The following is a 17,788-nucleotide window of genomic DNA, read 5'->3' as shown; positions in this document are numbered from 1 at the left end:
AGTATTTGCAACAAGGGCGGTAGGCTGAGTGGTGGCGGGGAATCTGGCGAGCGCCGATCGACCCATTTCAGTATCGCTCAGCTAAGTTGGAGGCAGACGCCGAGCAGCGACAGCCGCTGCGTAGGATGTACCGCAGGAAGGGGGCGTGCCCCAGGCGCTCGGCGGGACCGGCCAAGTTTCGTGGGAGCCGAGTACCACACACGGAAGGGTCTCTCGGACGAGCTTCGTAAATAATTTACTCTTTATTTATTTAGCTGTCGTATTATTTCTGAGATGCTTTTCATCATAATTCGGTAATGCGTTTTTTAAATTAAATATCGACGAGTATTTACTGTGCCTTACGGTACGACAGTATCCTAACTTGCCACTATACTATTCGGGAAGTCGAGTCATTGCTTTGACGCAGACACGAAGAAGAGCAGAACTTGTTTGTCTCGTTTATACGTAGTAGGGCCTAATGCTCATCCCGATATTGAGTATTTAATTCATTTTTATCTTATTCCGGAGTCGCCAACTGACTATCGACGGGGCATCGGTTGCACTGTTATAAGAAGCTGAGGGAAAGCAGCGGAGGCGCTTGGATAGTAAAGGGTGTGGTAGAGTGGGGGCCAACCGTCCACCGGTAAGAGCCGAGTCAGCTCGGCAGCGGCGCCCACTCGCGCCGCGCGCAGCACACTCACCTTTGCCGCAGGTGGGCCCCGTGAAGCCGGTGGCCGAGCAGTCGCAGATGAAGCGGTTCCAGCCCTCGGAGCAGGCGCCGCCGTGCAGGCACGGCTGCGAGCTGCACTGCGCCTCCTGCGCGTGGCACGACGGCCGGATCGCGCCTGCGGCACGCGCGACACATCAGTCAACCTCACAACACTGCGCCCTGCAATCAAACTCATCAAACGTGCTGTCTCACTTTCCACTAAAGAATACCATACAATTACTTAATATTCCACACCAGACATTAATACACTTCGCACAGGCGCACTTTGTAATGAAACTGGTCAGTGATGCAGTCTCACTGTTTACTAAGCGATGCGATATACAATACGATACATTAACATATTTCACATACCACCCTTTTCTGCATATACATTCGTGATGTGCATATCATTTACATCACCTTCATATATATCGATAGAAAGTATGAGTACGTGTGTAGATGGTATTTAATTCAAATTTCTGTGCTTATTTGGTATTTCATCGTATAATTTATACGTTTACAAATTTTTGTTGTTAAAGTAACATTTGTAATTTTTACTCTTATTGTTTACTGAAGAATTTGTAAACATTCGAAGAATGTACGTTACGAATGAAGTGCTTTTCTTAATATTGTGATTACTATCTTCGATGAAAGTTCTTTGGTGAAAACTTTTAGAGAGAGTGTTTTCATTAGCAGCATTTACAAGTTGTGTACTGGACCTAATGTCGGGGGAAGTGGGTGGGTGTGTGACTAGCAAACACAACTGTTAATAAAATGTGGAAAAACGAAACAAATAGCCTGCGTCTTTTCATTTCAAAAATGTATTTGAAACGAACAGAGCCCTGAAATTGTACTTGCAAGCCTGATCGACTTAACAAAATAACTGAGTCAATAACAACAATCAGTACAATGGAAACCCAACAGAAGATAAGTGAAACATCATTTTTCATAATTTCAGTTCAAATTCGCGGACAATCTAACATTTTCCTCTTATTTTCTCTCGAGGTATCCAGAAATACAGTGAGAGGCTCCTGTCTCAATCCGTCTCATATAATTGTTATCTGCAATATGTAATTTAGATTCAGTTAGTCTGGCACATTACTCTTTTGTTACTTGTTATATATGAATCACAACTTGGAGACGGAGTGCATCGAGAACCATCATTTATTGATTTAATTTTTTTTGTATTTATCAACAACTTGTGGTGTAATTGCGGTATCGTACATCGATATCACCCCCACCGGCGTCTCACAATTAGCAACGAAAACGCATATTTTCGACAGAAGCCGACAGCGGTGGTGCAGCGACACGGCGGGTCACACCTGGCAGCGGCCTGCGCCACCGTGGTGCAGAGTGGCTGGCGGCAGTGGGAAACTCACAGTGCACGATGCTCTTCGTAGAAGGACAAAGGTCATTCTGACCCACATTGCGAGTTCCCTACATGAGTCGAAAGCGTACATTTGGGGCAAACCTATTGTTCTCATGTGACTGACACGTCCTCAACGTATTGTCCATCGAAACGGATTACGACGCACTGCACATAATCCGTCCTCGACCAGTTGTTTGGTTGAGTGGCTTTACGTGTCACCCCTACCCCCCATCCTCACAACCGCTGTGGAAACCTCCAACCCTCCCTCCCCCCCTCCTCCTCCCTGATATAAGTACGCTTTTTATGTCACTAATTAATTATATCGTTCAATTAATTAACCCATCACCTCTGGGAGACACCCAACCCTCTCCCACCAGGGAATGGGCCCGAAAAAGACTCAGTCGGTTGGTCATTCGACGCAAAATCCATTGCAGTGTATGGAATATCGTTTAAACAATTCCTGGTAGACAAGGCAATATGTGAAACAATGTTCGTTTAAACAGTTTACGGGCTACAAGGCAGTGTTTGGAATACAGTTTGTTTATTTATTTAAAGAATTTTGTCAGAGAATTGCCTGCAATACAGTTTATTTATTTAAGGAATTCCGTGGTAAATCTGTTGCAGTGTGTGGAATATTTAAACTATTGTGGCTCTTTTTCATTCTGATCACATAAGGAAACAAGTGAGTACACTGTCACCAATCCCTGAAACGTATCAGATAGACTTTCTCGTGTCTCGCATCTCGCGCAGGCTGTCCCGAGTCGGAGTGCATCGGCAGAGTGGGCAGTGCCGCACTGACCCCTGGAGCAACACCACACACCCAGTCGGCGTCGTCTTCCTTCTCAGGTGGTCACGTCCTGTTTCTGCATGTGCGAACCAACCTCCATCCTTTCAGAGCAAATGACTGACTGGGAAACGATCAAGAAATATTGCTCAAGTCAATAAATAATTAATTTCGCGTCGCAAGATCGTGATTAGGGCATATGAGGCGACGTGGTAGCTATTTCACACACACAAATTGACGATTTCACATAACTAGTAGCAGGCTGATTCGAAATACACTTTACAAGAGATCGGAACTACTTGTTGTATACAAAGAGAGACAGAAAGAGACAGCTGAAGTTTGCTTTGCAGATGACAAGGAACTAGCATGGAATATTTAAACAATTACAGTTTTTCGTACCGCCATGGACTCTAAACTGACCCAACCTTTCTGGCGCACTTTCATTATGGTAAACCGTGACTGCTTCAGAAGCTAATAAATCTGATGTTGAAACTGTCCTGGCAGATTAAAACTGTGTGCCGGACCGAGACTCGAACTCGGTACCTTTGCCTTTCGCGGGCAAGTGCTCCGCCAGGACAGTTTCATATCAGCGCACACTCCGCTGCAGAGTGAAAATCTCATTCTGGAAACATCCCCCAGGCTGTGGCTAAGCCATGTCTCCGCAATATCCTTTCTTTCAGGAGTGCTAGTTCTGCAAGGTTCGCAGGAGAGCTTCTGTAAAGTTTGGAAGGCAGGAGACGTACTGGCAGAAGTAAAGCTGTGAGGACGGGACGTGAGTTGGGCTTGGGCAGCTCAGTTGGTACAGCACTTGCCCGCGAAAGGCAAAGGTCGCGAGTTCGAGTCTCGGTCCGGCACACAGTTTTAATCTGCCACGACAGTTTCATATCAGCGCACACTCCGCAGCAGAGTGAAAATCTCATTCTAAATCTGATGTTACGCAAAGTACAGAATACCGTCAAACAGACACACGCCTTGAAGATGTAACAAAACTCGTCAAATGTTGCTTCAGAAGATGTGGCACAGGACATATTAATTAAATCGTTAGTATAGGCGTTTAAACAACTTGCTTTACGCACACACACACACACACACACACACACACACACACACACACAGTTGAAATAAAAAGCTCCACACTGCACAGTGTTTGCGTGCATAAGCGATAGTGTTTTTGATGAGAAATGTCATTAAATAATCCAAACCTACAACCATTAGAAATCACGACAGCAAGCGGTTATGTACAAAATGATAGTTGGAATTTCGGATTCCGACACAAGTTCATATCGTCATGGTTACGGAATTTCCGACCACTATAGGTCTGATAACAGCATTTTTTTAAAAAGTTCATTCAGGATATTTAATGAGAATGATAGGATATTAGTGAGTGAATTTAGAAGGAAACTTTTGCACCAGTCCAGGAAGTAATTCGAAGGCCACATTGCTGTCAAATGTATGCTGCAATGTTGCCAATTCTCCATTAGACTGGTGACAGGCAAAAGACGCTTGCTAACGAGAGAAGTCTCTTCAGCTGGTAACCACAGGACAAGCTCGCGCAACACAGACGTGGCAGGGCCGGTGTTGGCGCTAGCGCCGGTTGCTACCACTCTGACGGGGACCTGAATTAACAGACGTAGAGGCCAATTAGCTACCGATCGCAACTTTAACGTCTGATATAAATATCGTGGGAATAATTTACGGGGCCCTCCTTTTAAGTAGCTGTCGTAGAAATTTTTTTATTATGTCTTATAAGAACTGCAAACTAAAAAAAATATTCTCCAAAAGCTATTGGGTTCTGTAGTATCACCTGACACCGTTAAGATAACGAGTAAATAATATTCTTTTTGCTATTAAATACGTGACAATAATGTTTATTACGTAGGTTCCTTTGTCACTACTGCTGACACATAATAAAACAAATGAAACCACAACGTTGTTAAACGATTACAAAACGGGAACATCAACAAAGACATTTCATAAACTGCGAATAACACATTATTTCATCTTCATCTATATTTCACATGCCACATTAAGGTGTGTGATATCACTGTCATTTCCACATTTGTTTGCTCCAGGCGCGAATATTTCGTAGGAAGAACGATTGCTAGTAAACCACTGTGTGTGCAGGAATCTCTCTAATTTTATCCCCATGGTCTTTCCGCGTGATGCAAAGAGGGGTATCCACATATTAGCTGAATACTCACGTGTCGCAAGCTCTCGGCATTACGCAGCTGTGCACACCGCCACGTGGGTCTCCGCTGTTGCGGCGTCTGCAACTATATGTGACTAAGCATCTCTCTGAAGCTTTCGTGCTTACTAAATAGCCTCGTAACTCACGGTATTGCTCTTGTTTGGATTTTAGAATGATGAGTTGCTTTCAAGTATTTGTCAAACGGTTGATTTGTAAGCTATCAGTTAGCATACCTGAACTTGAAACTAAATGACGAAATTTTTTCTGCTAAATCAAGACCCTTACCTCCCTGTTAACCAACCACGAAAGACGTTTAATATACTTTTCTACACAAGTAACCACGTGAGCACGTGTTGAAAATTGCAATGGTGTGATGTAAAATTTCGTGACAGGGTTTTGTACCCAGAACATTATCGGATGTGTAAGTAAAATCAAATGTTAAATATCGAATTCACAAGCAGCGAGATGTATCAACATGTAATAACGATATTTTCCGCCCAGGAAACGAACCCGGCACCCACTGTCGCCCTCATCCAGCTATAAACAGATATAAATTATTAACTGCTTGCTCACCATTAGTAAGATGCTCACATATTTGACTAAAAATAATGGCAGCTATCGTTATGGTTGACAATTTATGGAGGGACATTAAAAATGAAAATTATTTTTCGCTGATACTTCGGTGCGTACACACTATAGTTTACAAGGAAACTATAAATATTTTTGTACTGGACCAGGATTCCAACCCAGATACGTTCCATTCATAGAGAACCAAATTCGAACTCCATCACCAAAATTTTCTACGTCTCAAATTTACATTAAATATGAGCCCTGTGAACGTAATGCCCATTGGGTCATTAAAAGAAAAAAAAAATTGTGCATGTTTACGCGAACAGAATTTCTGTCTTCTGCGACTACCGCCTTTCTTGTGGAGCACTTTAAACAGGCTCTGACCCTGTTGCTGGCGAAGGGATATGCGGATTCTGAACCATGGTGTGACATAATATTCTTCACTTGGTGTTACCAGCGATGCAGTAGATCCGTTAGTGTGCGTTAAAAATGAACGACGTATGTGAGAATCAAACCCACACCACGCAGTTCAAATGGCTCTGAGCACTGTGGGACTTAACATCTATGGTCATCAGTCCCCTAGAACTTAGAACTACTTAAACCTAACTAACCTAAGGACATCACACAACACCCAGCCATCACCAGGCAGAGAAAATCCCTGACCCCGCCGGGAATCGAACCCGGGAACCACGCAGTTATCAAACTAGAATCCACAACTATATCGTAACAGTAATGTCGTGTGCAACGGACACATACCGACTGCAGAATTTAAGAATTAAAGGCTCTGCATCAATACCGGTTCAGGCAGAGAAACAACATACACCAGCAGCGTGCTCGTGATGCCAACTGCATTGTTCTTTTCACTTGGTTCTGTAATCACTGAAATAAAATCACATAACCTCCCAACACGAGACGTTTAATTTCGTTCCTCCATTCCTGCTGGGAGATTTGTTTTCGTATTGATCAGCTCTTTTCCTTTCTGCCGACGAAATGTGACAAAATGTGGCCTATAATAGATCCACAGCTCGCTATTTTAATGTTGTTGTAGGTGAAGGACTTTAGTTTCCTCTTAAAACGTCTTAAGCAACAACGATCTTTGATTTCCCAAAAATGAAATGCTCACTGTCTAGATAGGAAGAGTTTTAAATCAAAGTCCCCAAAGTCTTTGCAGGTATATCTCTTCATCTGACGGCACTGCAAAAGTACTTGTCCTAAGAGGCATCACAAGCTGTGTTCGTATAGCTATAGAAATTATTAGTTGAAGCAGAGTTTAGCACCTGTAGGTATGGTACTGCTAGAAATACAGAAGTATTATATACTGAAGGCTGAGTTCATCCTGAAAGTGAGGCGTATTTATAATACGGAAGCTACTGGAGATTAAGTGTTCTTGATTTCCTCCAAAAAGCATTCGAAGAAGTACACACACAATACTACAAATAATGTAAACGATAAAAGTAGCATTGTCCACCTAAACTAATATCTCGTTGTTTACATCAAATTAAAAAAAAATAATTATAATGGCAGGATTCGTACCTCATTCTAAGAGTTTTCAATCCTAGCGCTTTAGCCACTGCACTATCCCGCCACTAGGTGAATGTGTTGTTACAGACGTGTATGGCGTGCTTTAGCGAGAGCACCATGACCTGAATCACTACATGAATCTAGATGTTGCTTTAAATCTCTGAAAACGATTCCATTATTGCTATGTATGAAGATCAGAGACAAAATAATTGCCATGATACTCAAAATAAAACTTAAGAGGAACTTATTTATGAGATAATTTTCGCAGCATGTAGACGGGAATGACTGTGACTTCTGGGGCGAATAAAGTGCTGTCTAGCTTGTATGGCACTTAGTTTCCTCTTGCCTTGTCACTAGGTTCTTGCCTGCAATGTCTCAGCTCAAGGAATTCGATAAAGGTCGCATTCTTGCACTTCATGAAGATGGATACTGTATCAGCGCCGTTTCCTGTGCCCTAGGATACAGCAAACGTACCGTAAAGACATGAAGGCCACGTCAACCGCCGTCGTCCACGGACTACCACGGAGTATCAGGACAGTAGTAGACTCAAATGCAGTGATGGCGACCCATTCAGGACCAGCACAGAAATAAGGAACATCCTTCAGCTAAGCGTGAGCAGGTCGACCATACGACGACGTCTCAGCGTGAAGGGAAGGTGTGGACGAAAATCCGCGGTTATGGAAATGTTGAAAGAGCAACATAGGGCTCCCAGGTTAAACTTCGCTCTGAAGTACAGGAACGAGTCACTTTCATACTGGTAGCAAGTTATATTTACGGAAGAGAAGGTGTTTTCTACTCCGCCAATTAGTTCTGTCCTCGTATATTGTCCATGTGGAGCGAGATTGGTGTGGCCGAGCGGTTCTAGGCGCTTCAGTATGGAACCGCACAACCACTACGGTCACAGGTTCGAATCCTGCCTCGGGCAGGAGCGAGATTTGACACAAACTATGTTCATCAGAGGCAAAGATGTCACGGTTTGAAGATGGATATCAGCAGACGGCTGTGGTGTTTTGTGGGAACTGGACCGTCCGCTTGCTAGTCATTACTACTGCCAAATACTGGAGAACATAATGCTTCCTTCTGTTCGTCAGAGGTTTTAGAGAGGTAGTATAATATTCCAACATGACCGTTCCCCAGTCCATACAACGAATTGTGTAAAACAATGGTTTCAACTGAATGGAGACATCGAACTCCTGGACTGGCCTCCAAAAGGTGCTGACCTCAATCCTGTAGAGCACGTATGGGCAGAGATGGAGAAAATTATTAGGTGTAGAAAACCTACACAATCAACCAAGGCATCGCTGTCCGAAGCAGTTCATGATTCATGGGAAGAGCTGTTGCAGAATAACAGATTCATCCGGAAACTTGTTGCCTCTGTTCCCCGGCGGTTAAATGCTGTTCAAATGGCTCTAAGCACTATGCGACTTAACTTCTGAGGTCATCAGTCGCCTAGAACTTAGAACTAATTAAACCTAACTTACCTAAGGACATCACACACATCCATGCCCGAGGCAGGGTTCGAACCTGCGACCGTAGCGGTCACTCGGTTCCAGACTGTAGCGCCTAGAACCGCACGACCACTACGGCCGGCCTAAATGCTCTTGTAGAGGAGGATGGAAACAGGACACGGTACTAAATCCATTGTGTCATTAGGGAGGAAACTATATCAAAAAAGAACGTTTTGTTTACCGTTAGATTACTCTTATTGAGCAAAAAAATGGTTCAAATGGCTCTGAGCACTATGGGACTCAACATCTGTCATAAGTCCCCTAGAACTTAGAACCACTTAAACCTAACTAACCTAAGGACAGCACACACATCCATGCCCGAGGCAGGATTCGAACCTGCGACCGTAGCAGTCGCGTCTTATTGAGCATTTACGTTACTATAAACAAAAGGAAAATGTGTTTGCCTTAAACTTTTTTCAAACGAAGATGTAATATAACTAAATCGAAAACGATTGATCATCACCAGCTGAGACATTTAACTGAAAGAAGAAGACCATAATATACACATAACTCAATTAGTCTATTTCACTTTTATTCAGTCATTCAAGGGACTATTGATTTTAAATTATTTTGTGATCATTGATCAAGAATATCAAGACGACTATGGGAACAATATTTTTTTCGCATTGTAAATGACGTCAAATCCGACGAGTGAAAGAAGTAATTTAGTTTGACGTTAATGAGAAGCCATATTACTTTCAGTTATTTGTGCAGGCAGGACTCCAGTACCGACGGGAGCATAAAAGAGAGATTATTTTTATTTAATACTGAGTGGAAAACACAATACCGAAAGTGAATAACCAGAAAAGTTCGAATATGACTCGTACTGTGTGAGTTCTGTACAAACACAATTACGTACTTATAACAGTAATTCCTTTTGCTTAATGCCCTGGTGCAAGTTTTTGTATTGGACACCACTTTGGTGACTTGTGTGTCCCTAAATTACTCCAGTCATCCAAGTGGGGCGAAACCAAGTACAGTTAAATGGGTAAACGGAAACACGCGATGTTTCTGGCCAATCGTCACATCAATGAGAGGTGAACACTAGGTTAAAATGAAGACTGGAAAATCCGTGGTATAAACGAAATTCGACACGGAGACTTTTCCAATTGTAGGTGCGCACTTTACCGCTAAACCAGCACGCCCAATACTGCGGACTGTAGCTTTTATCGATTACGTTTGCGAGTATCAGAACGTTTGACATACCAGGCTGTATCTTTCGAGAGAAGTGCCTTAGGAGCTTAAATTTATTTACACAGCCACGGGACCGTAGACCTTAGCACGTAGCACAAATTTCTACTTCACATCTGAGAACAAGAGGTCATAGCAGACGGAAAGACAGGCAGATGGATAACGAATGGTAAAGAAAATGTATTTTTCCGTGCCATATCATTACAAATCAACAATTTTTGGATTTGTTCCTTTACTTGTACTTTATTACTTTATGTATCTGCACACACTGCTAAATTCCAGACTTTTGTGGTAGTTCTGTGACGCTCCTGTATGACTGTGGACTGAACATAGACAAAGAGCATTTCGCGGCCGAATTTACATAATCTGTTGATAATCCTTAACGACTTGAGGTTTATGAATTAATCAGACAGACGTTTTTTGTACCTTTTCATTTTTCTGAGTACAGTGCATACTAAATATGGATTTTAGTTACTTCTGGAAACAAAATATCGTCCCCCCTATAAATCGTCTCATGAACGACAAAATAGATACATAACTACGTGATTAAGTGATAGTAAAGCTACAGAAACCACTCATTGGAAGAATGGGCACTGCACCTGAAACTGTAGTGACTGTATTACACAAAAAATGCGAAAGAAGTTGCTCCTTAGCTAACATCATTTTACCGTAGATATCCTGATGAGACATCCCAATGATTGGAAAAAAGCACAGGTTATTCTCATTTTCAGGAAGGTTCGTCGGGAAAAATGCACAAAACTATAGGTCTACATTTCTGACGTCGGTCTGTTGTAGAACTTCGTAATATGTTTCATACTCGCATATTAAACAAGTTTCACAGTTATAATATTTACTCTGTAAGAATCAACACGATTTCCGTAAACAAGGATCGTGTGCAACTCAGAACGCTATGTTCACCCACGAGATTCCGGAAAACAGTAGACACTGGTGACCAGGTAGATGCCATATTCCTTGACTTCTTACAATCTTGACTTTTTACTGTCGTTTGACCAATACTTTAATACTGCTCACCATTCTGAGATCCGTACCAGGTAGGATAGCTAAAATAGAGAAGATCCAAGTAATCCTTTAGTTAGTGGATTATTTAGTAAGCGCGAAGACGTCAGAGAGTTGCTCATTCAATTCCAAGTGAAGACGCTGCAAAAGAGGCAGCCTCCATGGCGGTATTGTCTGCTGTTTAATACCTACACCGTAGGTAACTTGAATAGTCGGGCAATTAATTGCTTCTTCCTACTTATACCTTGCAGAAAGGCCGTGAAGATAAAATTCGAGAGATTAGAATGCACATAGATGCTTACCAGCGTTCGTCCTTTCCACGAAACAATCGTGCCTGGAGCAAACAATTGGAGAAGTGATAGTCATGTAGAAACACAGCTTGTGAGATGTAGATGAAACGATGATGTGGTATTCGCAGTTTATGAAATGTCTTTGTTGATGTACGCGTTTTCTAATCAGTGCCATATTGTGGTTTCATCTGTTTTATTATGTGTCAACAGTAGTGCCAAAGAAATCCTACGTAATAAAAATTATTTCCAAGTATTTAACAGCAAAAAGAATATTATTTACTCATTATGCCAACGGCGTCAGGTGATACCACAGATCCTAATCGCTTCTGGAGAATAATTTTTAGTTTGCAGTTCTTATAAGACATCAATAAAAAAAAATTGCTACGACAGCTACTTAAAAGGAGGGCCCCGCAAATTATTCCCACGATATTTATATCTGATGTTAAAGTTGCAGTCGGTAGCTAATTGGCCTGTACGTCTGTTAATTCAGGTCCCCGTCAGAGTGGTAGCAACCGGCGCTAGCGCCAACGCCGGCCCTGCCACGTCTGTGTTGCGCGAGCTTGTCCTATGGTTACCTCCGATTGAGGCGACAAGGAGGCACGGTTTGTTGCAGATGTCTGCTAGCGTAGGGGCAAAGTCTGCTTTCGGCCGGTGAGCCGCGAGGACGTCTTGTTTATACCGTCCGCAGAGTCGCGAGCGCAATTAGTTTGTTTACTTCCTCGCCGCAGCTAATACTCGCGTCCGTTGCCACTGAGTCGCCATGGCTCATTCGTACAGAAAAGCGACCATCAAGACCAGCTTTCAGCCCGACTATGCAAGACCGCGAGCCTTTGAAATCGAACGATTCATCCGTGACGAAGTTCAAATACCACACAGCACATCATCGGTATCCACCTATCCATCACAAGTAGCGTCGTTTACGTCAAGATGGTAGATGACGCGTTATGTCACGCAGTTTTCGACAGATCGAACACTCTCAAGTTCAAACACTCGGATGGTCACATCGGGGAGGTTGCCGTTGACCATGCTGGACTATGATTACGCACACTAAGTCTTCGAACTCCCGATCGAAGGGCCACCGGACGTAGTTACCTCAGCTTTCCGCCCTTATGGGACGGTAATTAGCCACGTGGCCGAAAAATGGAACACCTAAGAGACATACCAGGTCGTTAACGGCGTCCGACAAGGCAAAATTGAACTAAAGAAACATGTGTCATTTTACTTAGTCATAGGGGCTGTCGAGCAATCGTAATGTACGATGTACAACCTCATACGTGTTCTGGTTACGACCAGGACGCTCATGTACGCTCGGCGTGCATTCAACGGGTTACACAAATTCCATTACATGACACGGCACCACCTCCTACGCTCACGGCCCTCCCTCTCAATTATGCAGGGGTGATACGATCGACTGTCATGACAGACGGAAAACCACTTGAAAGACAGGAAGCGTTAGAATGCACACCTTTCGCCAGTCCTGGAGTGACCAAAAACATTACGGTGTCCGCAGAGATTGAAGAACGCCGCCCATCAACTCTATGTCTTTATGTAAAGATTCGGACGAGAGAATGGAACTCGACGCTAGAGTTGTACCGAATCAAGAAATGGCTATGAGCACTATGGGACTTAACAGCTGAGGTCATCAGTCCCCTAAAACTTAGAACTACTTAAGCCTAACTAACCTAAGGACATCACACAGATCCATGCCCGAGGCAGGATGCGAACCTGCAACCGTAGCGGTCGCGCGGTTCCAGGCTGTAGCGCCTAGAACCGCTCGGGCACTGTGGCCGGCAGAGTTGTACCGACCTCGGCTTTTCTCCCTGAGGGGGATGCGATACGGGAACCACTAACTCTTTCGGACACAGAAACCCGCGTCATCCAGCAAAGGTCACCGAGAAAACGTAAAAAGCGACGTCTCACACCATCAGACGATTGCCTCCAGCGGACGTCTTCTCCAGTTGACTACCGGACGGCCGACGAGACGCGAGACGAGGAAAATGGATGACACAGCATCGCCCTCGCCTGCCACTCTGTCTGATTTCGACAAACCCGATTCCGCTCTCTCGGGCAAACAGATGGCAAGCACAGCGCTCGCCGTTGGTACGCAACCAGAAACAACTCCGGATTCACCCTTAGTCACTCAGCCCACAAGTGTTCTACCACAGACACGTTAACTTACGGACCTTGGGCGGATGACATTGAAGACGATTCTACGCCCGCTGTGGTGGATGCCGACAGGGGTCCCTCCTCCCATACCTCCGCCCCTCCCGAGTAGCAACAGATGACGACGCGGACGCGGCCTGCAGATTACAGAGGATTCGGACCTTTTACGGCGACGCTGACGGCGGCCCCCACAGCAGGAGACAATCTACAGACCTATCGCTTAACGACCATCAACATTAACACCATTCGGACACGTACGAAGTTGCTGCTGCTCCAAGACACGATCAATGCAGCAGACGTTGACATTGTCTTTCTCCAAGAAGTCTTCGTCGCAGATTTCCCGGATATGTATGGTTGTAAGGCCCGTGTGCCCCACTCCTCGCCAACTGACAGTCGAGTCGCAGTTCTCCTCAGAGAGATCCTCGAGGCCGACGAAGTCCGATATCTCTCCGACGTTAGAGGAATGGCCGTAACGCTGCTAGGCGTCCAGTTTATCAAAGTGTACCCTCCTCCCGGAACAAATCGCCGTCGCGACCGATCGCTCTTCTTCGCAGAAGGAATAGCACCACTTTTTCAGGGCACGCACGATGATTTGATATTAGGGGGCGATTTCAATAGCACCGAAGAACCTGAAGATCAGCTGCCACGCCATTCACTGTGCCCTGAACTTGGGACGCTCGTCATCGCCCTCCAGCTGGTAGATACACGGGAACATGTCCGAGGAAATAGACCGGGATACAACGATTTCACGAGTCACTCGTCTAGTCGCATCGATAGGATTTACGTCTCCCGTTGTCTCGCGGCAACGTTGAGCGACGCGGCGGTGTGGCCTGTAGCCTTTTCTGATCACGAGGCCTATATATGTGCCGTCACTCTTCGTCGCCAACGGATGTGGCGCAGCCGACATCCCTGGAAATTAAACCTTGCTCATCTCGCTTCTCCGGATTGTCGACGCGCCATCGAAGACACGTGGAGTTTGTGCGTCCGCCGCCTCCCGACGTATCCTACTTCGATTAGTTGGTGGTTAAACTGCGCCAAGCCGGCCCTTTATTACGTATGGTCGTGGAACTGCTGCTCGGAGGCGGCAGACCCTCGATTTTTATTTCACCGTGCTTCGCGAATGCACCTCCCTGCCACCCACACCAGAACGACAGATGACAGTGCAGCGTGCGAAGGCACAGATCGTAGCCCGTGTGCGCCGACACCTCGAAGGGACGATCGTCCGACCGCGAACACATGACATACTCGCAACGGAACGACCCACAATGTACCACGTCATTGGAGAACAGAAACTGCGGAGACCGGCGCTGATAAATGCCATCACCACCAGACAACGCGATATTGGTACAGCCTTCTTCGACCATTACGCGCGACTTTATTCTGCTCAATCTTTCGACTCGACGACGGTGACAGGAGTCTCACAACGGCATTGTCCCACAGGATTTACAAACTGAATCATCGAAAGACATTACGGAAGACAAAGTTATCGACGCCATAGGTAAAGGAGCGGCGAATAAGTCTCCTGGCCCCGACCAGCTCCCTGTGGAGTTTTATAGAACTCTCCAGTATTTACTGGCTCCCAAGGTGACAGACATCTGTCGGGAGCTTATGTCCCCCGCGGTGCCGCTCCCCGCGACCTTCGTGGAAGGAATAATTATACCGGTTCACAAACCTAAAGGTGGGGCTCGAATACAAGATTACCGCCCGCTAACACTCGTCAACAGCGACATGAAGATATTCACCAGACTATCAGCAAACCGTCTACAATCGACGCTACCTTACATCATCTCACCAGATCAGACTTCCCTAGGGGGTATCAACAACATCCACACAGCACTGTGTCGATACCGCGACATACTAGCCCTAGCCAGGGCACACCGCATCCCGGGAGCGCTGGCATCACTAGATTTTGTCAAGCTTTTAATCGAGTGGATCACGCGTACCTAACGTCCGTTCTCCAGCACATGCAGTACCCACAGCAATTCGCAGACCCCGTGTTCCGCCTCCTTCGAGGGGCGACTTCCAAAGTGCTCGTTAACGGGCGCCTCTCGCAGTCCCTCCCGATTTTCCGATCGGTGCGTCAAGGCTGCCCCTTGTCGACCTTTCTCTATGCTCTGGCACTGGAATCGCTCCTCTGTGGCCTCCGCCAACGACTCACCGGTCTCACCTTACGTGACGTCACATTTCACTGTACGGCATATGCAGGCGACCTGGTTCTCGTGTTCCGTAATCGCGACGATGTAATCAGCGCACTAGAATGGATTACCGCGTACGGTACAGCTTCCGGCAGCTGTCTCAGCGTCACCAAATCGGTCGCCATGGCCATAGGAGACAACCGCCAAGGCCATTGAAGACGGGCTGACCCCAGCGTGTGTTGACCCCTTACAGCGTCGTGGCACTATCAAAAGTCTCGGAATAGAGTTTCACGACGACATGCGGCGCACTGCGGCCCTTAACTACCGCCGCTTATTACAACAAATTCAGGCCCAGGTCTAAAACCTTCGTCTGCGGACCTTCGACAGTCTTCAAAGGACACACGTTGTCAATGTTTACCCCGCATCGCGCCTTCCACACATAGCGCGTGTCCTTCCAGTACCATTAGTTGCCTTCGGGGCCTACGTCAGTTCTGGCATGCTCTTCAGAGTCAGTTACGAGTCGCTGACCCTTCCCCCAGAAATGGGAGGTCTTGGTCTAGTCCATGTCCACGACAGTGCTGTGGCCCTTTATGTCAAGCTGTGGCGCCACCGCCCGGAAAATTTGACAGGTTTGCTGCTGGAGTCCTTAGCTCCGTCCTCCCTTATGCCCCCACTGGCGGCTCAAGACGTACCTCCACCCTTCTACTACTTCGGGAACTTTAACATTGAACACAGCTATGTCCGTATTGCAGTACCACCGACGAAACAGGCGTCGGCGCAGGATATATATCATGTCCTACAGCAGAGGCGCCCACCAAACATCGTGGAGGCCAAAAGCCCTCAGGTTAATTGGAAGGTGGTGTGGCAGACGATACACGCGGTTACACGATCCACATGGTACATCACAGTCATCGGTAAACAGATCAGCCGATCACGCCTCCACAAGATAAATATGACGGAATCGCCTCTATGTGTAGACTGCGGAATGCCAGACAAGGACGAACACCGTCTCACATGTGGCGCGGCAGAAGACGTATGGCGCTTGGTGCGACAAATTTTGTCGTATTTTCTGTGAGTGACTCCGGAACATATTACACCTCGGTTTCTACTATTTCCGGATAAACAGCATTTCCCGCGCTCCAAAACCAACGCAGTCACGTGGATCCGTGAGCATTCGACTTTTGGAACTAACTACAAGAAGTCATTGCAAGATCGTACATAACCCAAAGTACGGAAGTATTTTTCTAATTACTTAGGGAGAGCCATTCGCGACCCTCCACGCAGCTGGATCATCAACAGGTAGGAGAAGACACCCACTGACTGAGCTGACAAGACTAGCAAGGGGGGTGCCAGGATTGGGATACGAAGTTCGGAGTGGGACGGCGCGTGTTTGCAGCACTGCCCCATAGAGTTACAATGCCCCAGCCATACGGACAGATGGCCAGCCATTCACGAGAAAAACGCTCCGAAACTTTCAGTCCTACTGTATACAATACCCATGCGTCCGCTCACTGAATCGAATGGCGCGGTGGCCGATACAGTATTGGTAACAATTCGTGCTTCGTATTTTCAAAGTATCTATTTGCTTTTCCTTATTGAAAGAAAAACAATGGCGTTCAAATTGAAAACTTTTGTTCTTTCAACATTTTCAACTTTTCCAACCAAATTATTTCCTTCGAATATTCGTTCGTATTGTATACTGACAATATTTCATTTCTATCGTGTATATTATACATAACATCCGTCGAACAGGAGCGTACGGCTTCTATCCGACTACTTCAGTTCACGATCGACTTCAACGTCATGAGACCGCTATAAACGAGGGTCCCCACAAAGGGGCATTTGGCAGACTTGAAGAGCGAAGGGATAGCCGCGCATCCGCGCTTCCTGCACTACAAACGGGGAAGGAGGGAAGGAGAGCCTAGCAGTTGCTTATGCGAGTACGAGCACACGTGTGTGAAAGTTTTTCCTGTTGCTAACGTTATGTGATTACAATGCTTTGAAGTGAACACATCGCGAGTTCTGAGGGACTTGTAGAAGATATTACCGACGATTCTCTACACAGCGAGAAATCGAAGTTGCTGATTAAAGATGCAGTTACCCATTTCAATGCACTGCTGATTGATAACAATTTACTAGCGTCAGAAGGTTCGCCGTCAACTCCACACGAAGCTATGCCGACGGCACAGTCGTTGTACAACACTGTGATAGAGTTCTTGAGTGAAAAAACTATCACGGTTGATGAAGAGTTACTTCGCGAGAATGAAGGTGGTGAAGATGTAGAATTCGAAGAGGTTACAACAGACGATTCTTCGGACGAGTATGAACCCCCAGGGAAAAAATCCAAAGAGCCTACGTATATTC

At 45.7% G+C, this 17,788-nt stretch overlaps 1 protein-coding gene across 1 annotated transcript in view; it reads right to left on the bottom strand.

The window, feature by feature from the left end:
• The window catches only part of LOC124794982 (neurexin-1-like), a 2,052,691-nt gene that overhangs the window by 387,257 nt on the left and 1,647,646 nt on the right, over window positions 1-17,788 (bottom strand). The window contains exon 12 of the mRNA XM_047258725.1: window positions 681-824. Within this exon, the coding sequence (XP_047114681.1) occupies window positions 681-824 (144 nt within the window). The remainder of the gene's footprint in view (window positions 1-680; window positions 825-17,788) is intronic.

The sequence above is a fragment of the Schistocerca piceifrons genome, chromosome 4, assembly GCF_021461385.2.
Source record: "Schistocerca piceifrons isolate TAMUIC-IGC-003096 chromosome 4, iqSchPice1.1, whole genome shotgun sequence".
Lineage (NCBI taxonomy): Eukaryota > Metazoa > Arthropoda > Insecta > Orthoptera > Acrididae > Schistocerca > Schistocerca piceifrons.
Note: the sequence above shows the minus strand (reverse complement) of the source record. Positions and strands in the feature narration are given on the sequence as shown.